The 14891-nt window shown below is 63.9% G+C and overlaps 1 protein-coding gene across 1 annotated transcript in view; it reads right to left on the reverse strand.

Moving 5' to 3' along the window:
* The window catches only part of NTSR1 (neurotensin receptor 1 (high affinity)), a 33417-nt gene that overhangs the window by 4561 nt on the left and 13965 nt on the right, over window positions 1-14891 (reverse strand). The window contains exon 2 of the mRNA XM_012654550.1: window positions 76-277. Coding sequence (XP_012510004.1) covers window positions 76-277 — 202 coding nt within the window. The remainder of the gene's footprint in view (window positions 1-75; window positions 278-14891) is intronic.

Genomic DNA, 14891 nt, shown 5'->3' on the forward strand with positions numbered 1-14891 from the left:
CTCTGGTTTGGGGAGTTGCAGCCTTTGCTGACCCTGGGCCCCCTGCCCACCCCCAGGGGCCCAGAGGTTACGTACGTAAGACCCGGACGCCATGCCGCAGGGCCTGGACCCTGCCGGGCTCGATGGACATGCTGAACGTGCCCTGCTGGTCCCCGACCGTGCACACCTGGCCCTGCTCGGCCGCCTGGCGGACCATGACTGTCAGCTTGTTGGCAATGACAGTGTTCAGGACTGAGATGACCACCATGGGGAGCAGGAAGGACATGAAGGTGTTGACCTGCGGAGAGGAAGGGGGACGTCAGACCCGGCAGCAGGAGACATCACCCGCCCGCCTGCCCCTGGGCGCCTGCCACCCCAGCTGGGGTTCAGGGCCTGGACTGCGGGGCCCCAGGGCGGCACAAGCTCAGAGGGGCGTGTCCCGTCCCGGCTGCCCCAGATCAGGCCGTCCCCGGCCGCCCATCTCCAAGCCCGGCAGCAGTGTGCCCCCACCCAGCTTGGAAGAGGTTTGCAGCGTCTCTGATACCTGGGTGAGCCCCTGCGTGGGGTCCCGCCTGGAACAGCAGGGGACACAGACTCTGGGGTGTGCGGGCTGTGGCAGAGAGCAAAGCTCTGCGTTCTCAGGTGTGGACATGCCGCGTCCATGACAGCTGCCCTGAGTGTGGCTGTTTCACCTGGGCCGTCCTCACGGCCCACCCAGGGCCTCCCAGCCTGTACACAGACAGTACACGCGGACCTTTCTTCCGCCCACCCCTGCCTCTCAGAGAATTGAAAAGAGTGTGGCCCCTTTTGTTAGCACCTGGGGCCCTGCCTCTAATTTCCACCCAGACCTGCAAGGCTGGGCCATCATGTCCGCCCTGCATCTGGGGAAACTGAGTCTCAGGGTGGCTGCAGGTCTGGCCCAAAGATGCCGGCTCAGAAGTGGCTGGACCTGGATTTGAACCTGGCCTGTATGAACCCAGGCCCCGCTCCCACGGGGACGCCAGGCCGTGGCTTTGCCTCCGCAGGCGCCCAGCAGGTGGCAGGGCCTTTCCTAGCTGACCCTGCTGCCCAGGACAGGGATGGCACATGTCAGAGGATGCGGTCCAATGGGAGCGAGTGGGGCTGCAGGGGCCTCCGGGGCTGAAGCCAGCACCCCTGATGGCAGAGGCTGCCTCCCGCCCTGTGAGGCTCGGACCCCAAGAGGCTCCTGGTGGTGTCGGGAAACGGTCACTGCCCCTGGGCTCCTGGGCTCTGCCACCAGGGTGGCGCAGGGTGCTCCGAGCAGAGCCTGTGTCCTGCAGCGGGCACTTGTCACCATGGTCCTGGTGAGGACAGTCAGCCAAACCCTGCCAAGGGGGCACTCGCCAGACATGGGACAACCACCAAGAGGTGCTGGAAGTTGCCGGAACGTCAGCTGGTCCACTCCCTGGGCCTGTTCTGGGCACTGGCCGAGGTCCCTCCAGAGACCCCACCCTCCCACGGCAGCTCCAAGCTCCGCTGAGGCCTGGGAGGCCTCTAGGGGGAGGCGGCTGAGTTTACTCCCAGTTCCCCCTGAGCAAAGTTCTGCGGACAGACTGAGGGGCCCCGCACTTCTGCGCTCGCCAGCCCGGCGCCCAGGACTCCTGCTGCCTCCGCCACTGGCCCCAGGTGGGTGGCAGGTCCGTCCTTTCCTCCCGGACGGGGGTCTGGAGCCTGGCGCCCATCCCACCCCCCTGGTTTTCTGTTGCTTTTTCGTTTGAAGCCCACCCTCCGCCGGACGGCAGGGGCTGGCGAGGCCCGAGGGGCAGGTGAGAGGGCCCCGCGGCCGCCTGGGTTGCTGGGGGGCGCCGGGTGGCATGGCCCAGTCTCAGAAGACAAACCAATTCCCCATGAGTCACTGCAGCCCGGGTATGATTTAAACAGAACACGTGTATCAAACACAGATTGTAAATGTCAAAACATTTAAAATACCTCGCTGAGCCCGGACAGCAAAAATAGCTACGTCTGGGGGCCAGTGGGGGCCGGAGGCCGGCGGGGCATAGGGTCTGGCCCCGGCAGCTGTCCCTGCTGGAGCCCCCTTGGTCCTGGGGTTCCTGGATGGAGTGGGAGCAGGCCCCTGCCCTGCGGCCCCCCTGACCAGAAGCCGCCGCTGGGCCATGAGAACAGGGGGCAGAGGTGCGGGACCAGCGCCACCTTGCAGAGTGAGGGCCGCCTTCCCTGGGCTCCCGGACCTGTCTGTCCTGGAGACCAAGGCAGATCAGGAGGTGGGGTGCGGGGTGCACACCCGACTCTTGGAATGTGGCTTCTCCTGCCCAGGCTCACCGCACCCCTGTCCTGTGCTGCACCCCCACTTCCCCACGACGAGCAAAGGGGAAGGCACGCCATGAGCATCCGCGAGCTCCCCAGGAAAGGGGCTGCGTCCCACGGGAGGTGGGAGCAGGCTTGGCCATGGGGAAGGACGGGCCCCTCCCTGGACAGGACTGGCTCACATCCTGTGTGTTCCTGTACGTCCAGTCCCTGCAAAGCACACAGCTAATTGCTCGGACATGCTGACTCTACAACTTAAATGGAAAAAATAATCTAATAATAGCTAGGAAGGTTCCGGACAGGAGACGTGACGGACCACGCATCGGCCTCCCCAGCCACTGGAACGCACTGACGGGAGCTTTACTGAGAACAGTCTGGCCAGACGGATGGATGGACGGAGAGGATGCCCGGTCAGACGAGACCCCATCTGCGATGGGACGGCATCTGGGTCAGCGGGAGGCAGGCCGTCTAGGAGCGTCTCTGGACTGCTGGGGGGCTGGACGGGAAGCTGGACCTCTGGCTGGCGTGGGCACCGACACCCTCGAGTGGCAGGCCCTGCTGGGCCCCCTGTCCTGGGGCTGGCTGGGTACCTGGCACCCCTGGGCTCTGGGCCCCCAAGGCCGGGTCTGTGAGTTGGGTTGGTGGGACCTCCCGGAGCAGAGGGCCTGGAGGAGGACAGCGATGTCAGGACATGGCAGCTCCCATGGGCACCCGTGCCCCTGCAGTGTCCCCTGCTTCCTGTGCCACCCTGGCTGCCAGACCCCGCTCTTGGCCCCGGCCACTGGGGGGGCTCTAGCATGAGCTGGAAATCGCTGGGAAGCAGCCTGGGGCTGGTGTGTGGACCTGGAGCCCGGCTTGCCCCACGGCTGGCAGTGACCTCGGGCAGCTCCACGGGGGCCCACGCCTCAGCGTTGTTTCTAAAAGAGGGGCCCTGAGGGTGCCCACCGTGGTGCCCAGAGCGCGGTGGCACTCACATGCACGCAGGGCTAGTGTTTTGGGTGGTGGGCAAAGGGGGCGAGGTGGGTGGGTGCGGGGCTCCGGCCTGGAGGCTGGGGGTGGCCTGTGGGAGGGGCGTTTGAAACTTTGTGTGGGCCAAGGAGGTGGCGTGGAGCGTTGGATGATACAACAAGAGTGAACGAGGTGTGTTTAGGGGCAGCCGCAGTGGGGCGCGGCCTGCACACAGCTGGGGCGCACCTGGCCGGCAGGGGCACCTGACACAGCTGCAGACAGCGGCCTGGGCCCCTCCTCCCTGGGCAGGGTGCTCTCACCCCTGTTCCAGCTTCCTCTGAGGAATGAGGCTTGTTTGTGTGGGGCCTTTTTCTCTCTAATTAATCCCATTGTATTCAGAGAAAGACGGAGCCACACGCGCGGCTCCACGGCTCAGCAAGCCGCCTGCGGTGCGTGGGAAGGTACAAAATATTGCTCAGGATGTTTGCAAGCCCAGGGGCTTTGTGAGACAGCTACTGAGGGGGAGGTGGAGAAGGGGCTCCTGCCCAAACCCTCCCGATGTGTGGCCACTGCTGTGCCCAGGACTACCGCGCCCCCAAGGCAGAGGAGCAGCCCCCCGGGCCCAGGCCAGGGCCACCCCTCTAACTTCCTGGACTGACTCCAGACCAGACGGAGGAGCCCCAGACCCAGCTGGACACCAGAGCACACTCCGCGGGCTCTCTCGACCCCGTCCTGCCTCCACCCCTGCCACGGCCAGAACGATGATGTCATTAACCCCAGAAGCGCTGCGCGGCAGGGTCCCAACATGGCCTCGTGTGAAATAGCAAAACTTCCAGGACAACTCAAGTGCCCCCACTCAGGCAGGTTGGCGAGTCACGCCTGCTCCACGTGGCCGCGCAGACGCTCCGACGGCGTGCCCGGCACGGCTCTGGGAAGGAGCCCCAGACTGACTCGGGGCGGGGGTAGCTAGAGGTTCTCCCAGCCTGTCCTCTTGGGGTTAGAGCTCCATAAATGAGCTGCCTGTACAAAAATAAAATTGAAATGAGTAGATGCATTTGGTTTGCCTCTCCTGCGGATGCGTCCTGTGACGGGTACCACCAAGGCCACCTCGCTGTCCTGGAACCAGTGAAGAGCTGTGGGCAAACTGTGCTGTCCCCCAGTCCCTTGTCTGCGCCTGGGTGCCCTCCCCAGGCACCTAAGGAGCAGGTTGCAGCGACTCAGCTTGGCTCTAGATGCCGCCGGGATCTGGAAACCAGAGCTGTGCGACTCTGCCCAGCTGGGACGCACGACCCACCGTGCGCAAGAGCCTGGACACAAGACACAACACCGAGTGTCACGTTGCTGTGTGGTCAGTAGTGACCGCAGACCTGGCCCGAGCAGAGGCCCCTGCACCTCTTCTCAGAACCGCCCACGTTTCCGGGCCTCGTGTGGAGGAGCAGGGGGAGGACAGGGCACTCGACCTGCAGGGCCATGGGGCCATCTTGGTGTCTGCGAATCCACGACAGGGAGGGATGAGGCGGGCAGCAGTGTCCGGCGAGTCCTTGGCTGCCACTAAGCAGTCACGCCACCACCAGACAGCTCTAATATGCAGATTTGGGCTTTATATAAAAATTAATACTTTGAATCCCTCTAACTGCCACTGTCTCACTGACATGGCGCCCTTAGCAACTGTTCCTGGTCCCTCACGGGAGCTCAGCACTCTGCGTGCACCTCAGCGACACTTGCGTCCGGTCTGTGAGACGAAACCACCGTTATCCTCACGCTACAGGAGAAACCCAGGCCAAGCTACGAGTCCTGGGGTCTGACCCCGCAGCCCGAGTGCTCGCGGCCCACACCCTGGGCCGTCTACGCACAGAGGACAGATGGGTGGACCAGCAGCTGCTGAGCGAGGACCGCGAGCTGGGCGAGGGTGTGGAGCCCTGGTCCTCGCCGGCTGGTGGAGCTTGGCGGTGACTCACCCCCGCCTCCCAGAGGGGACACTTTCTTGTGGGTCACTGCCAATTTTTGCGAGCATATAAAGCCCACGTTCCCCGGTGAGCTCTCGGGGACTGAGCCTCCGCTCAGCTTCTGTCCACGGCTCCATCTCGTGCCTTTCTTTAGTTCCTTCTCCTCCACCCGGTCCCTGCAGGGGAAATTCTGGTTTGGAATTTCTGGGTGGGGCTGGGTGGGGCGGGGGTGAGGAGAGCTGGACCAGAATTAATGGTGTCAGAGTCAAGAGAACGCCCGAGCCACAGGGACCCTCGGGGGTTCAGCACCATGGACAGCACCAGCAGCCGCTGGAGGGGCTCCCTGATGGGCAGAGATGTGGGCTGGGCAGGGGGCTGGCGTGGGGACCCTCAAGCCAGCTGGGGTCAGGGGCCCTTCCAGGAACACTCCAGCCCGAGTCCAGACCCTTCTGAGGTGGGCAGGTGAGCCACCTATAACTGCGGCGGGAGGTGCTGCCCTGTCCTCGGCCGCGCAGCCAGCAGCCCTCCACCGGGGCAGCCGGAAGCCCCCCCTCCTGACTGCCAGAGCTGTGGAGGCCGCTGTCTGGGCAAGAACTTGGCAGAGCAGAAGCCCCCAGGAGCCACATCCTGTCCGGGCCTGGCTGTGCTGCTCGACTGGCACCAGCCGGCTGCTGGGAGTCCACGAGGTCAGCCCGGAGGTCCCCAATTGCATTAGGAAAATGGACTTCCCACCATGCCCGCCTTCCCCCACCTGTGCTGGGTGAGCGGTCTCCAGGACGGGGTGCTCCCCTCGCTCCGCACAGCAGGGCAGGGCCCGGATCCCCCGAGACTGTGGGTGGGCGCCCCATTAACCACTTTGAGGGCAGCATCTGGGGCGGCCAGTGCTTTGGGTCACGGGGGCACCTCTCACAAGTGACCTGCAGCTGTGCGCAGGTGGCGGCTGGCCCTCAGGGGCTGTGGCTAGATGTCTGTTTGCCGTGTTTGCAAATACTCCTCAAATACTCCTCGCCTGAACACCCACTAGAATGTTCAAATCAGTTCAATCAGTGGCTAAGTGGCAACAAACAGGCTTTAAAACCCTCGGCGAGGGTGGGGCGGCGCAGACAGTGAGCAGGTGGGTGGGGTCCCGGTCTGGGTCTCGGCCCCTCCTGTGCCCCAGTGAATCTGAGCAGGAGGGAGCCTTGGTGGCCTCCTGCCCTTCACGTCTTAGACACAGAGAACAGCCCATGGGGGGCTGCCCTGGGCTTGAGCTTTTCCTCGCAGTAAAGCGTCTTGCCCAGTGGCTCCTGGTTTGCGTTCCGGCGGCTGCTCACCCAGCTGAGGCATGAGCCAATTTAATCAGGTTTGCTAAGCCTTTCGTTTGCATTTTTCTAAGACGTAGGGCACTAATTTGACTTTGAAGGATTAAAAGTGGGGCCATCTCACTCAGCACAGAGCGCTCTGGAACCTCAGCCTGTGCCCTTGAGAGAAGCCAAGCCGTCCAAACAAGCTCCTGCCCCAAGCTGGAAAGACCCAGGACGTGTGGACACTGCAGTGGGTTTCCAGGCTGCGCAAAGCCCCCCGCTGTGACCAGGGGGTGCGGCTGCAGGCTGGGGACAGGCGGTGCTGTGGGGCGCCCCCGTCCCAAGCAACACTTGGCTTTGTGTTTCAGAAGGCACATTTAGAAAGCGCTGGCCACGCCCTGCCGCCCGCGTGGAGTTGGCGCCGGGGCTGGGTGTGCCGGGCGCCCCCCACCTGTTCTGTGGTTCTCACCGTCGCTGGCAGCTGGCGGCAGCCCCGCAATTTCCAGTGTGTTTTCTTGCCACATAATTGTGCGGGCAGTTCGGTGAACATCCTGTCCCTGCCAGCGTCTAATTGCCCTCCTGGCAGAGCTGGTCACGGTGCTTCGCTGTGGACATCCGGCTCCACTCAGCGTCTCGGTGCTGTGCAATAGAATTATGCTCTGCCCGCTCCACGTGAATCTGATCACGGCAGACATGGAGCCGCGTGCGTTCACCCATGGGAAGGGGCTTTGCGGGCGGCCGTGTGAGAGCGGAAGGCTGGGGTGTTGACTCGTGTCCCCAGAGTCCCCAGTGTGGGAGGCGCTCGCCCTGACTCAGCCGCACTGGGCTGGCACCCCCTCCCACACTGGGCTGGGAGGGGCCTGTGACACGTGTCACTCAGCGGGGCCTCCTCCTGGGCCGGGACCGTGTGCCTTGCCGGTGGCTGGGAGGAGGAGCAAGTCGAGTCCCCCTGAGGACGCCCCCGCCACGTGGGGCCCTTCTAGGACCGCGAGCGGCTTGGCCTTCTGCTTCGTGGCGGCTCAGTGTGCCAGGCCCTGCGTGGGCGGCGAGAGCCCTCGGTTTCCTGTCTCTAGACGCTGGGGTGAGGAGGGAGGAAGGCCAGGATTTCGGTTTTGCCTGGTGACTCCGGCGTGTCCGCCTCACACGGGACCTGTTTGCTCCCTGTGACGGAGGGGGATGGGCCGGTCTGCCCCGAGACCCTGAGCCTGGCCCTGGCCGAGGGCCGCCCAAGGCTGGAGCCGCCCTCAGGACCAGCGTGTGCCTGACGCGCCCCTGGCCCCCACCGCCCCGTGGGCAGAAGGGCGGCTGCGCAGGGACCGCCCACCCGACCTGTCGTGGCCGAGGCACGCGGTCCCCTCAGGAGGTGTTGACATTCGGAGCCGGAGCCAGAGGGGGCTGATTGGCTCCGGGGTGGGGGGCCCTTCTCTCAGGAGCCAAGACGTGTGGCCCTCGGGTAGCGCGAGAGATTCCCCTGCGGTGTCGCTCGCGGCTCATCAGCCCCACTGTTCTCCTGCCGGAGCTCCCTGGCAGCGGAGGCGATTTCGGGAAACGAGGCCGTGCCGAGGGCCTCCCTGTGGCCACTACTGCTTGCGGCTGGGAGACAGACCCCGAATGCCGGCCTGAGCATCTGGTCTTGGAATGTTCCAGAACTCTGGCTGCACAGGCCTTGTCTGCCCCCCTCCCTGGGTCCCCTCAGCCCACTCTGCACCCTCCAGGACCCTCCACGTGCACCCCCCACCCAGGCCCACTGTGTCCGACCCTCGCAAGCAGTTTTTGGGCACCTGCCGTGTGCAAGGTGTCCTCCCGCAATGGGGTGAGCGGAGAAGCAGAGGGACAGGCCATGAGGGGACGGCTGTGACAGGACCCGGGGAGCACAAGGCCCAGCCTGGGGACGGGTGCTTGCTGGATGGGGGAGCTTTACGCAGAAACTCAAGTGCTGAGGGCCGTGGCTGGGGAGAGCGGGGAGGAGTGCGTGAGACAGCGCAGGGTGGGGTGCAAGCAGGCCACCAGGGCCGGGACGCAGTGGGGCGAGGTGAAGCGGGAGGCAGCTGTAGCCACGTCTGCATTTGGGACTGCTCTGCAGGCGGGCAGAGCCGGATAGGGGCCAGAGACGCCGTCTGCACTGGGGGACACAAGGGTGGGGTGAGGTGGGTGCTGGGGGGGCAGGCGTGGGGCGAGGGCGGGCAGAGGACGCAGCTCTCCGCAGGGCTGGCCTCTTTCTGGGCCTCCCCCTGCCCTGTTCTGGGGCTGGGTCCATGGAGGGCCCTGGCTCCAGCTGCCCCTGTGCCCGGCACCCAGCCCCGCGCTGGCAGTGGCACGAGAGGCCCACAGTGCTCACGCAAAGCCAAGAAGTCTGACCATGAGCAGAGGCGTGGCCGTGGCCAGTGGGCCCTCAACCCCGGCAGAGGGAGCCCTGCAGACGCCCGCCCCAGCGGCCGACCTCCGGACACGTGTCCTGGGACAGGGTTGGCAGGTGTTTTCTGTAAAGAGCCAGAGAGCGAGTGATTCTGCTTTTCCCTCCAGGCGGACTCTTGCACAACTGCTCAGTTTGGCCGCTGCAGCCAAAACTCCGCCAGCGTGGTGAACAGGCAGGCTGTGCGCCAATAAAGCTTTATTTATAACTAGGGGGGCTGGATTTGGCCCACAGCCGCAGTTTGCCGTCCCCTCCTGGAAGCCTGTGCTCACAACCACGGGACACACTTGGGCACGCAGATCACAGCACCATCTGTCCGGGAAAAACTGTGACCAGCCTGAATAACCCCGGACTGGAGTGTGCACACAGCCTGCGCCTGCTCCCGGGCGCTACACAGCAGGAAAGGCAGGAGCCGAGGCCTGTCGGCCGGTGTGACAGCATCGTCGCCCCCACCCTCCTGCTGGGGGGCAGTGACTCCCGATTCCAGGGCGGCCTGTGGGTCCCGGACGCTAGTGCACGTGGCTCACGGGAGACCTCCGGCCACTCCCAGGGAAGCCGTCTCCCAGGCTAAGGAAGCCTTTCTTTCTCCTTTTTTCCCTCGATCGTCCACATGTGGTTTAAAACAGCCCCACAAGTCAGGTGCACTTGGCTGAAGCCCAGGCAGGTTGCTCTCGTGTTTAATCTCGCCGGGCTGCCGTGGCTCCCCCCGCGGCCGCTGTGGGTGGTGGTCCCTGGAGCTGTGCGTGGCAGTGAGTCCCCGTGGTTAAATGGTCTTCCCTGCACGTGTGTTCACTGCTAACAGTCTGAGAGAGTCCTCCTCACACCTCTCATCCGGCGATGTGAGTCTCTGTCCCCGTGGAAACATCCTCGCAGAGACCCCCTTATCCCCACCCCCATCTTCCTGAAGGCACCGGCAGCCGAATTCCCGCTGCAGCTGTCAGTCACCCGGCTGTGACGGCCTGTCAGGCACGGACCAGGTGTCCAAGCAGTGGCGTCTGTAGACAGCAGCACGGGCGTCCCCGACCCTGCCTCAGCCGAGCCTGGACACCGGAGGACGGGCCTGCCATGCCTCGTTCTGCCCTGCAGGCAGGCGCCGCTCACCGCCGGACACGCTGGGGCACCCTTGGCCCCGCACACTGGGACGAGCTGTCGCTCTTCCTGCGGCTCGGTCAGAGCCCGTGGCTGGGGCGTGCTGGCTGCTGGCAGGTGGCCAGGCGCTTGCGTGCGCCATGCTGTCCACGGCAGCAGGCCGGGATCGGTCGGCGCCACGAGGCCGCTGCTGCCTCTGGCCAGCCTGTCGCCATCCTCGCCAATGGCTGGGCCAGGTGACACCAGGTCTCCCGGACCACGGAGGCTATGGGGGGAAATCCATAGCAGTGCTGGGGCCTGGGGATGGGGCGTGCTCATGGCTGATAGCTGCCAGGGTCCCCTGTAGGCTGGGACAGATCTGATCGGTGTGGCCATTTCCCCATGAGACCCATGCGTGGTTCGGGCTGTGTCCCTGGACCAGATGCTCCGTGGTCCCCACATGCCGGTAAGTGGCACTCGGCTCGCCCTGGCACCGCAATGCCTGTGTCCTCACGGTCACCAGAGGCTGTGTTGTCATGAGCACCTTGGCCATGGGTGTCATCTCAGGCGGGGGTGCCTCCCTACATAGCCTGGCCTGTGGGGCAGCTGGTCACGCGAGACCTGTCCACTAACACGACTGTCCTGTTACCCCGCCAGCCCCTCGGCCAGGGCAAGGTGGTCCCCAAAGAGAGCCAGGTGGTTTCTCCTGTGCCAGGATGCCCCCCTTCATGGTGGGCCCTGGCCGCTCCCTGCAAAAGAGGTGGAGTCAGTCGCCTACCCCTTGGCTGGAGGCACCAACCCCGCCAGCCTCATGCTCGGGGACGGGGCTGCCTGCGTGGAAGGAAGCCCTGCTTGATCTCCGGGAGCGAGGGGCCAGGCCCAGTGGAGCCACCAGATGACTGAAGCCACAAGAGTGACCCTGACGATGCCAGCTGAGCTGCCCAAATTGCCATCCAAAGGATTACGAGCAAATAAATAATAACTGTTTTAAGTCAGTGAGTTCGGGGCTGTTTTGTTACGCAGCAGACGTGTGTGTTTCTAACTTATCTGTCATTCTGTGTCCTCTTTGGGGCGGAACACCCTGCTCCAATGGTGCACAGTCCCCTGAGGGCTGACGAGGAGCCCGGGGTGCCCCTCCCGCCTGCTCCGTCCAGGCCAAGTCAGAACCGGGCCCGTGCAGAGCAGCCCCGGCCAGAGCACCTGTGCCCACGGCAGCCCCGGTTCCAGGTGTGCTGACCCAGGCCCTGCGCGGAAGGGACGAGTTTCGGGACAAACCTCTCACCAGGCTCATACGCGGCTTTCGTAATCTCCAGGCTGGTCTCCCTGAGGGACGGCAGTCACCACGTCTAGAAGGTGACTGCCAGGCTCCGAGCAGTCCTCTTTGTAAGGACGGAGCGGTTGGTACAGACCCCAAATCTAGGATTCAGACCAGACCCCCCCAGAGAAACCTGCACCAGCGACCGTCGGCTGGAGCCCTGCCCTCCTCACCGCCCTCGCCCTGGGCGCCTTGCAGCTCCTCCGGGACCCTCGCTGCGGCAGGGGAGGGCACCGCAGCCCCGCCAGTGCCCCGCAGCCCCGCCCGCCGGGCCTCCACCTGCACCTGCCCCACACAGAGGATTCAGTCCCTCCTGGTGTGTTTGTCTCAAAGAGATAATTGTTCATCTGCTAGAACTGGAGTGTGTCCAGGCGGCAGCGCTGGGGCTTTTGTCGAGAGGCAACCCAGGCAAGGTGCTCGGAGGACAGCAGAGGACGCGATGGGACATTGATTGCTCTGTCCCCGCCAGGGCCCCTCGCGGAGCCGTGGCCCCACCTCCTCCGCCAGCCCATGATCGTGGCCATTTGGCCATGTGCATAACTGTGAATGTGGGGGCCGGGGGCCAGCCCGATCTCCCACGCCCCCCTGCCCCTCCGCTGAGGACTCCGCGGGCCAGGTGGTCCCCTGAGCACCAGGCAGGGGAGCTGGCAGCTGCTCAGAGCCGGAGGGGCTGGCTCCCCTTCCGTGCACACGCCACCCTTGGGCGGAGGCCCCTTTGTTCTCACGGATGCTGCCCATCCCCCAGGGCTGGTGTCCCTCCCTGCTTCTCCCTCCGTCCCTCCCCTTCTGTCCCCCGTCTCTGTCTCTGTCTCTCTCTCTCTCCCTCCTCCCCCAAGAAGTGACCCCCACGGCCCCCAGCATTGCCAGGGGACCTAGCCTGGAGCGAGTCCAGCCAATCACAGCTGACTTTCTGGAACTTCTCTTTCCGAGCAGGAAAGCTGGAAGGGACGGTGGTATTCCCACACAGGGACCTGCCAGCAACGGCTCCCTGCCCAGGAGAAAACACAACTGTCCCCAGAAATGCCCATTAGTCCCCAGAAAGGAGCACAGCTCGCAGTGTCAACCGACTGCTGCAGGCGGGATCGAGGCCCCCTCTCCCCTGGTCAGCGCCATTTCAGCCTCTCCCTGACTTAGGGGCGCCCGCAGGGCAGGCGCTGGTGGAGAAGGCGTACTTCTCTACTGGGGGTGATCGAGACGCATTCCCCCTGACACGTCTCCCCAAAGACACCTTCCCACAGCGTGTGACATTTAGATCACTTGGAATTTGCAAGTCCAATGCTGACATGAATATTCAGGGCGCTGGCTGCTTGGATACCGCGGGGCCTGGGTGGCCACGCCTCCATGTGTGACGTGGGAGTCCCACCGTGTGGTGGCTTCTCCGGGAAGAACCTTCCAAGGCTTGAAAGCTGCCAACTGCCAGAGACCCCGCTCACCTAGTTGTCAGCAACATCCTCAGCCGGGGCCACCCCACCGTGCACACCCTGAGCCCGAAAGGGCAGGAGAGGCGTCAACCAGAGAACAACCCCGCTGGGTTGGGGTCGAGGTCGGGGCAGAAGCGGGGCCACTGGAGCCTCCCATTAGATTTAGGCTCACTTTTCTCAAACCTAAATGGCTTTGGGGAGTCAAAGGCTCCCATGGCCATGGCCCTGGCCAGGCCCCTGGGCGTGGGCTGGCCTGGGACACCCCCAAGCAATGAGCTGGGCTGGCTCCTTGCGGATGCCCTGGCACAGACAGGACAGGAGGGCGGATGGTGGCCACGTCAGGAGCGTCGAAGGAGGAGCCTGCAACGGACACGGTGGCAGTGCCGGGGACGCGGGAGGAACACCCGACTTTCTGTGGCGGCCACTTGACGGCCAGCCCAGGGGACCCAGGGACCTGTTTGTGCCCCGCCACGGCCGTCCCCCAGCCTGTGGGGGGAGACGCGTGTGTGTTTTCAGCTCAAAGGCCCAGCTGCCTGGGCGTCAGAGACGTCCCACTCGGGCCACCGCAGGGGCGGGGCAGGCCGGAGAAGCTTCCTGCTTGACCCGCTCAGTTGCTAGGAGAGGTCTGGAAATCTCCCGCGTGAAGCGCAACAGCCAGCGGACCTTCATCTAGAAACAGCCATGCAGGTGCCCCTGTCGCGCCAGGTGGAGTTGTCAGCGCTCTGCAGAGGCCAGCTCGTCCCATACTCACAACAGTCCCGACGGGGAAACTGAGGCTGGGAGGTCCTCACCCAGCTAGCAATCACGTTCAGGCCATCTGCGCCTGGCTTCCAGGACCTGGTTTTGGCTGGGGGGCTCATTCCCCCACCCCCTCCCTCCCAGACTCAGGCAGGGGTGCTGTGAGTGTGGGCGCGGGACGTGGGGGACCCAGGGCACATGCTGGGGGCGGTGCTGGGGGGGGCCAGGAGCTGCCCAGCTGGGATGTTTGCTGTCGCTGCTCAGCCGGATTCATGTCGGTTCCGTTTATTGCCAGAGGCCCAGTTGCGGTGCAGGAGGAGGGGCGGCCCAGGCTGCTCTGCCGCGGCATGACCGCCAGGCTGGGGCCCTCCAGCCAGGGGGTTCCTCTGGGGCGCCCAGGCGAGGAGCCAACACTGACAGTTTGCCCTGTCCCCCGCCCCATGCCCAGAGGCGGGGGCTGAATGCAGGCCCCGGCCCACCAAGCTCCGGAGGCCTCTGCAGCCACCGGGACAGGCAAAGTGTCACAGCTCACGGGTGCCGCCCTCGGACCGTCAGGAGGAAGACTTTTCCACAAACAGCTAGAAAAACTAGGCACCCACATGTTAAAAAAAAAAATGGGCCTGACACCGGTCAAAATCATTAATTCAAATTGGATCAGGGGCCAAAATATAAAATGCAGGACAATAAAACCTCTAGGTAATAACGTAGAGAGAGATCTAGGGGGCCTTGGGCTTGCTGGTGAGATTTTAGATATGGCGGGAGCAGGACGCAGGATGGGAAAAGCCGGCAGGCCGGGCTTTGTGAAAATCAGCTTTTGCTCTGCAAAGGGCACCGCTGGGAAGACAGGCCCAGCCTGGGAGAAAACACCTGCCCAGGACCCATCTGGGAAGGGACGTATCCAAAGTACACAAACCCCTAAATCTCCACAATAAGGAAAACAAACGGCAGATAAAAAATGGGCAAAAGATCTGAACAGACACCTCATCAGAGAAGACACACGGACGGCAGTTGAGCGTGTGACAAGAGGCACCCCATCCGGTGCCACTGGAGAATTGTAGATTAAAACAGAGGTAAACTGAGAAAGGCTAAAGAAAACCCAAAACCAAAAACCTGACAACCCCAATGCTGGCGAAGATGTGGATACCAGCCACGCCCCTTCACTGCTGGTGGGAGCGCGGCGGGGACCAGCTACTCGGAAGACGGTTTCGCAGATTCTTACAAAACTAGGCGTACTCTTCCCACGCAACCTGGTGATCAACTCCTTTGTATTTCCCCAAGGGAGTCAAAAACGGCACAAAACCCCGCATGTGATGTTTACAGCACCTTTATGCATAATTGCCCCCAACCGGGAGCGACCAAGACGCCCTCTCTAGGGGGAGGGATAAACCAACCGCGCGTGTCCAGACCACCGGGCGTTACTCAGGCCAAGGGAGCTGAGCCGCCAGGCCACGGAGATGCGGGGAGCCCTCGATGTGCGTTGCTAAGGGACAGCAG

This window comes from Propithecus coquereli, unplaced genomic scaffold (genome assembly GCF_000956105.1).
Source record: "Propithecus coquereli isolate 6110/MARCELLA unplaced genomic scaffold, Pcoq_1.0 Scaffold442, whole genome shotgun sequence".
Taxonomy (NCBI): Eukaryota; Metazoa; Chordata; class Mammalia; order Primates; family Indriidae; genus Propithecus; species Propithecus coquereli.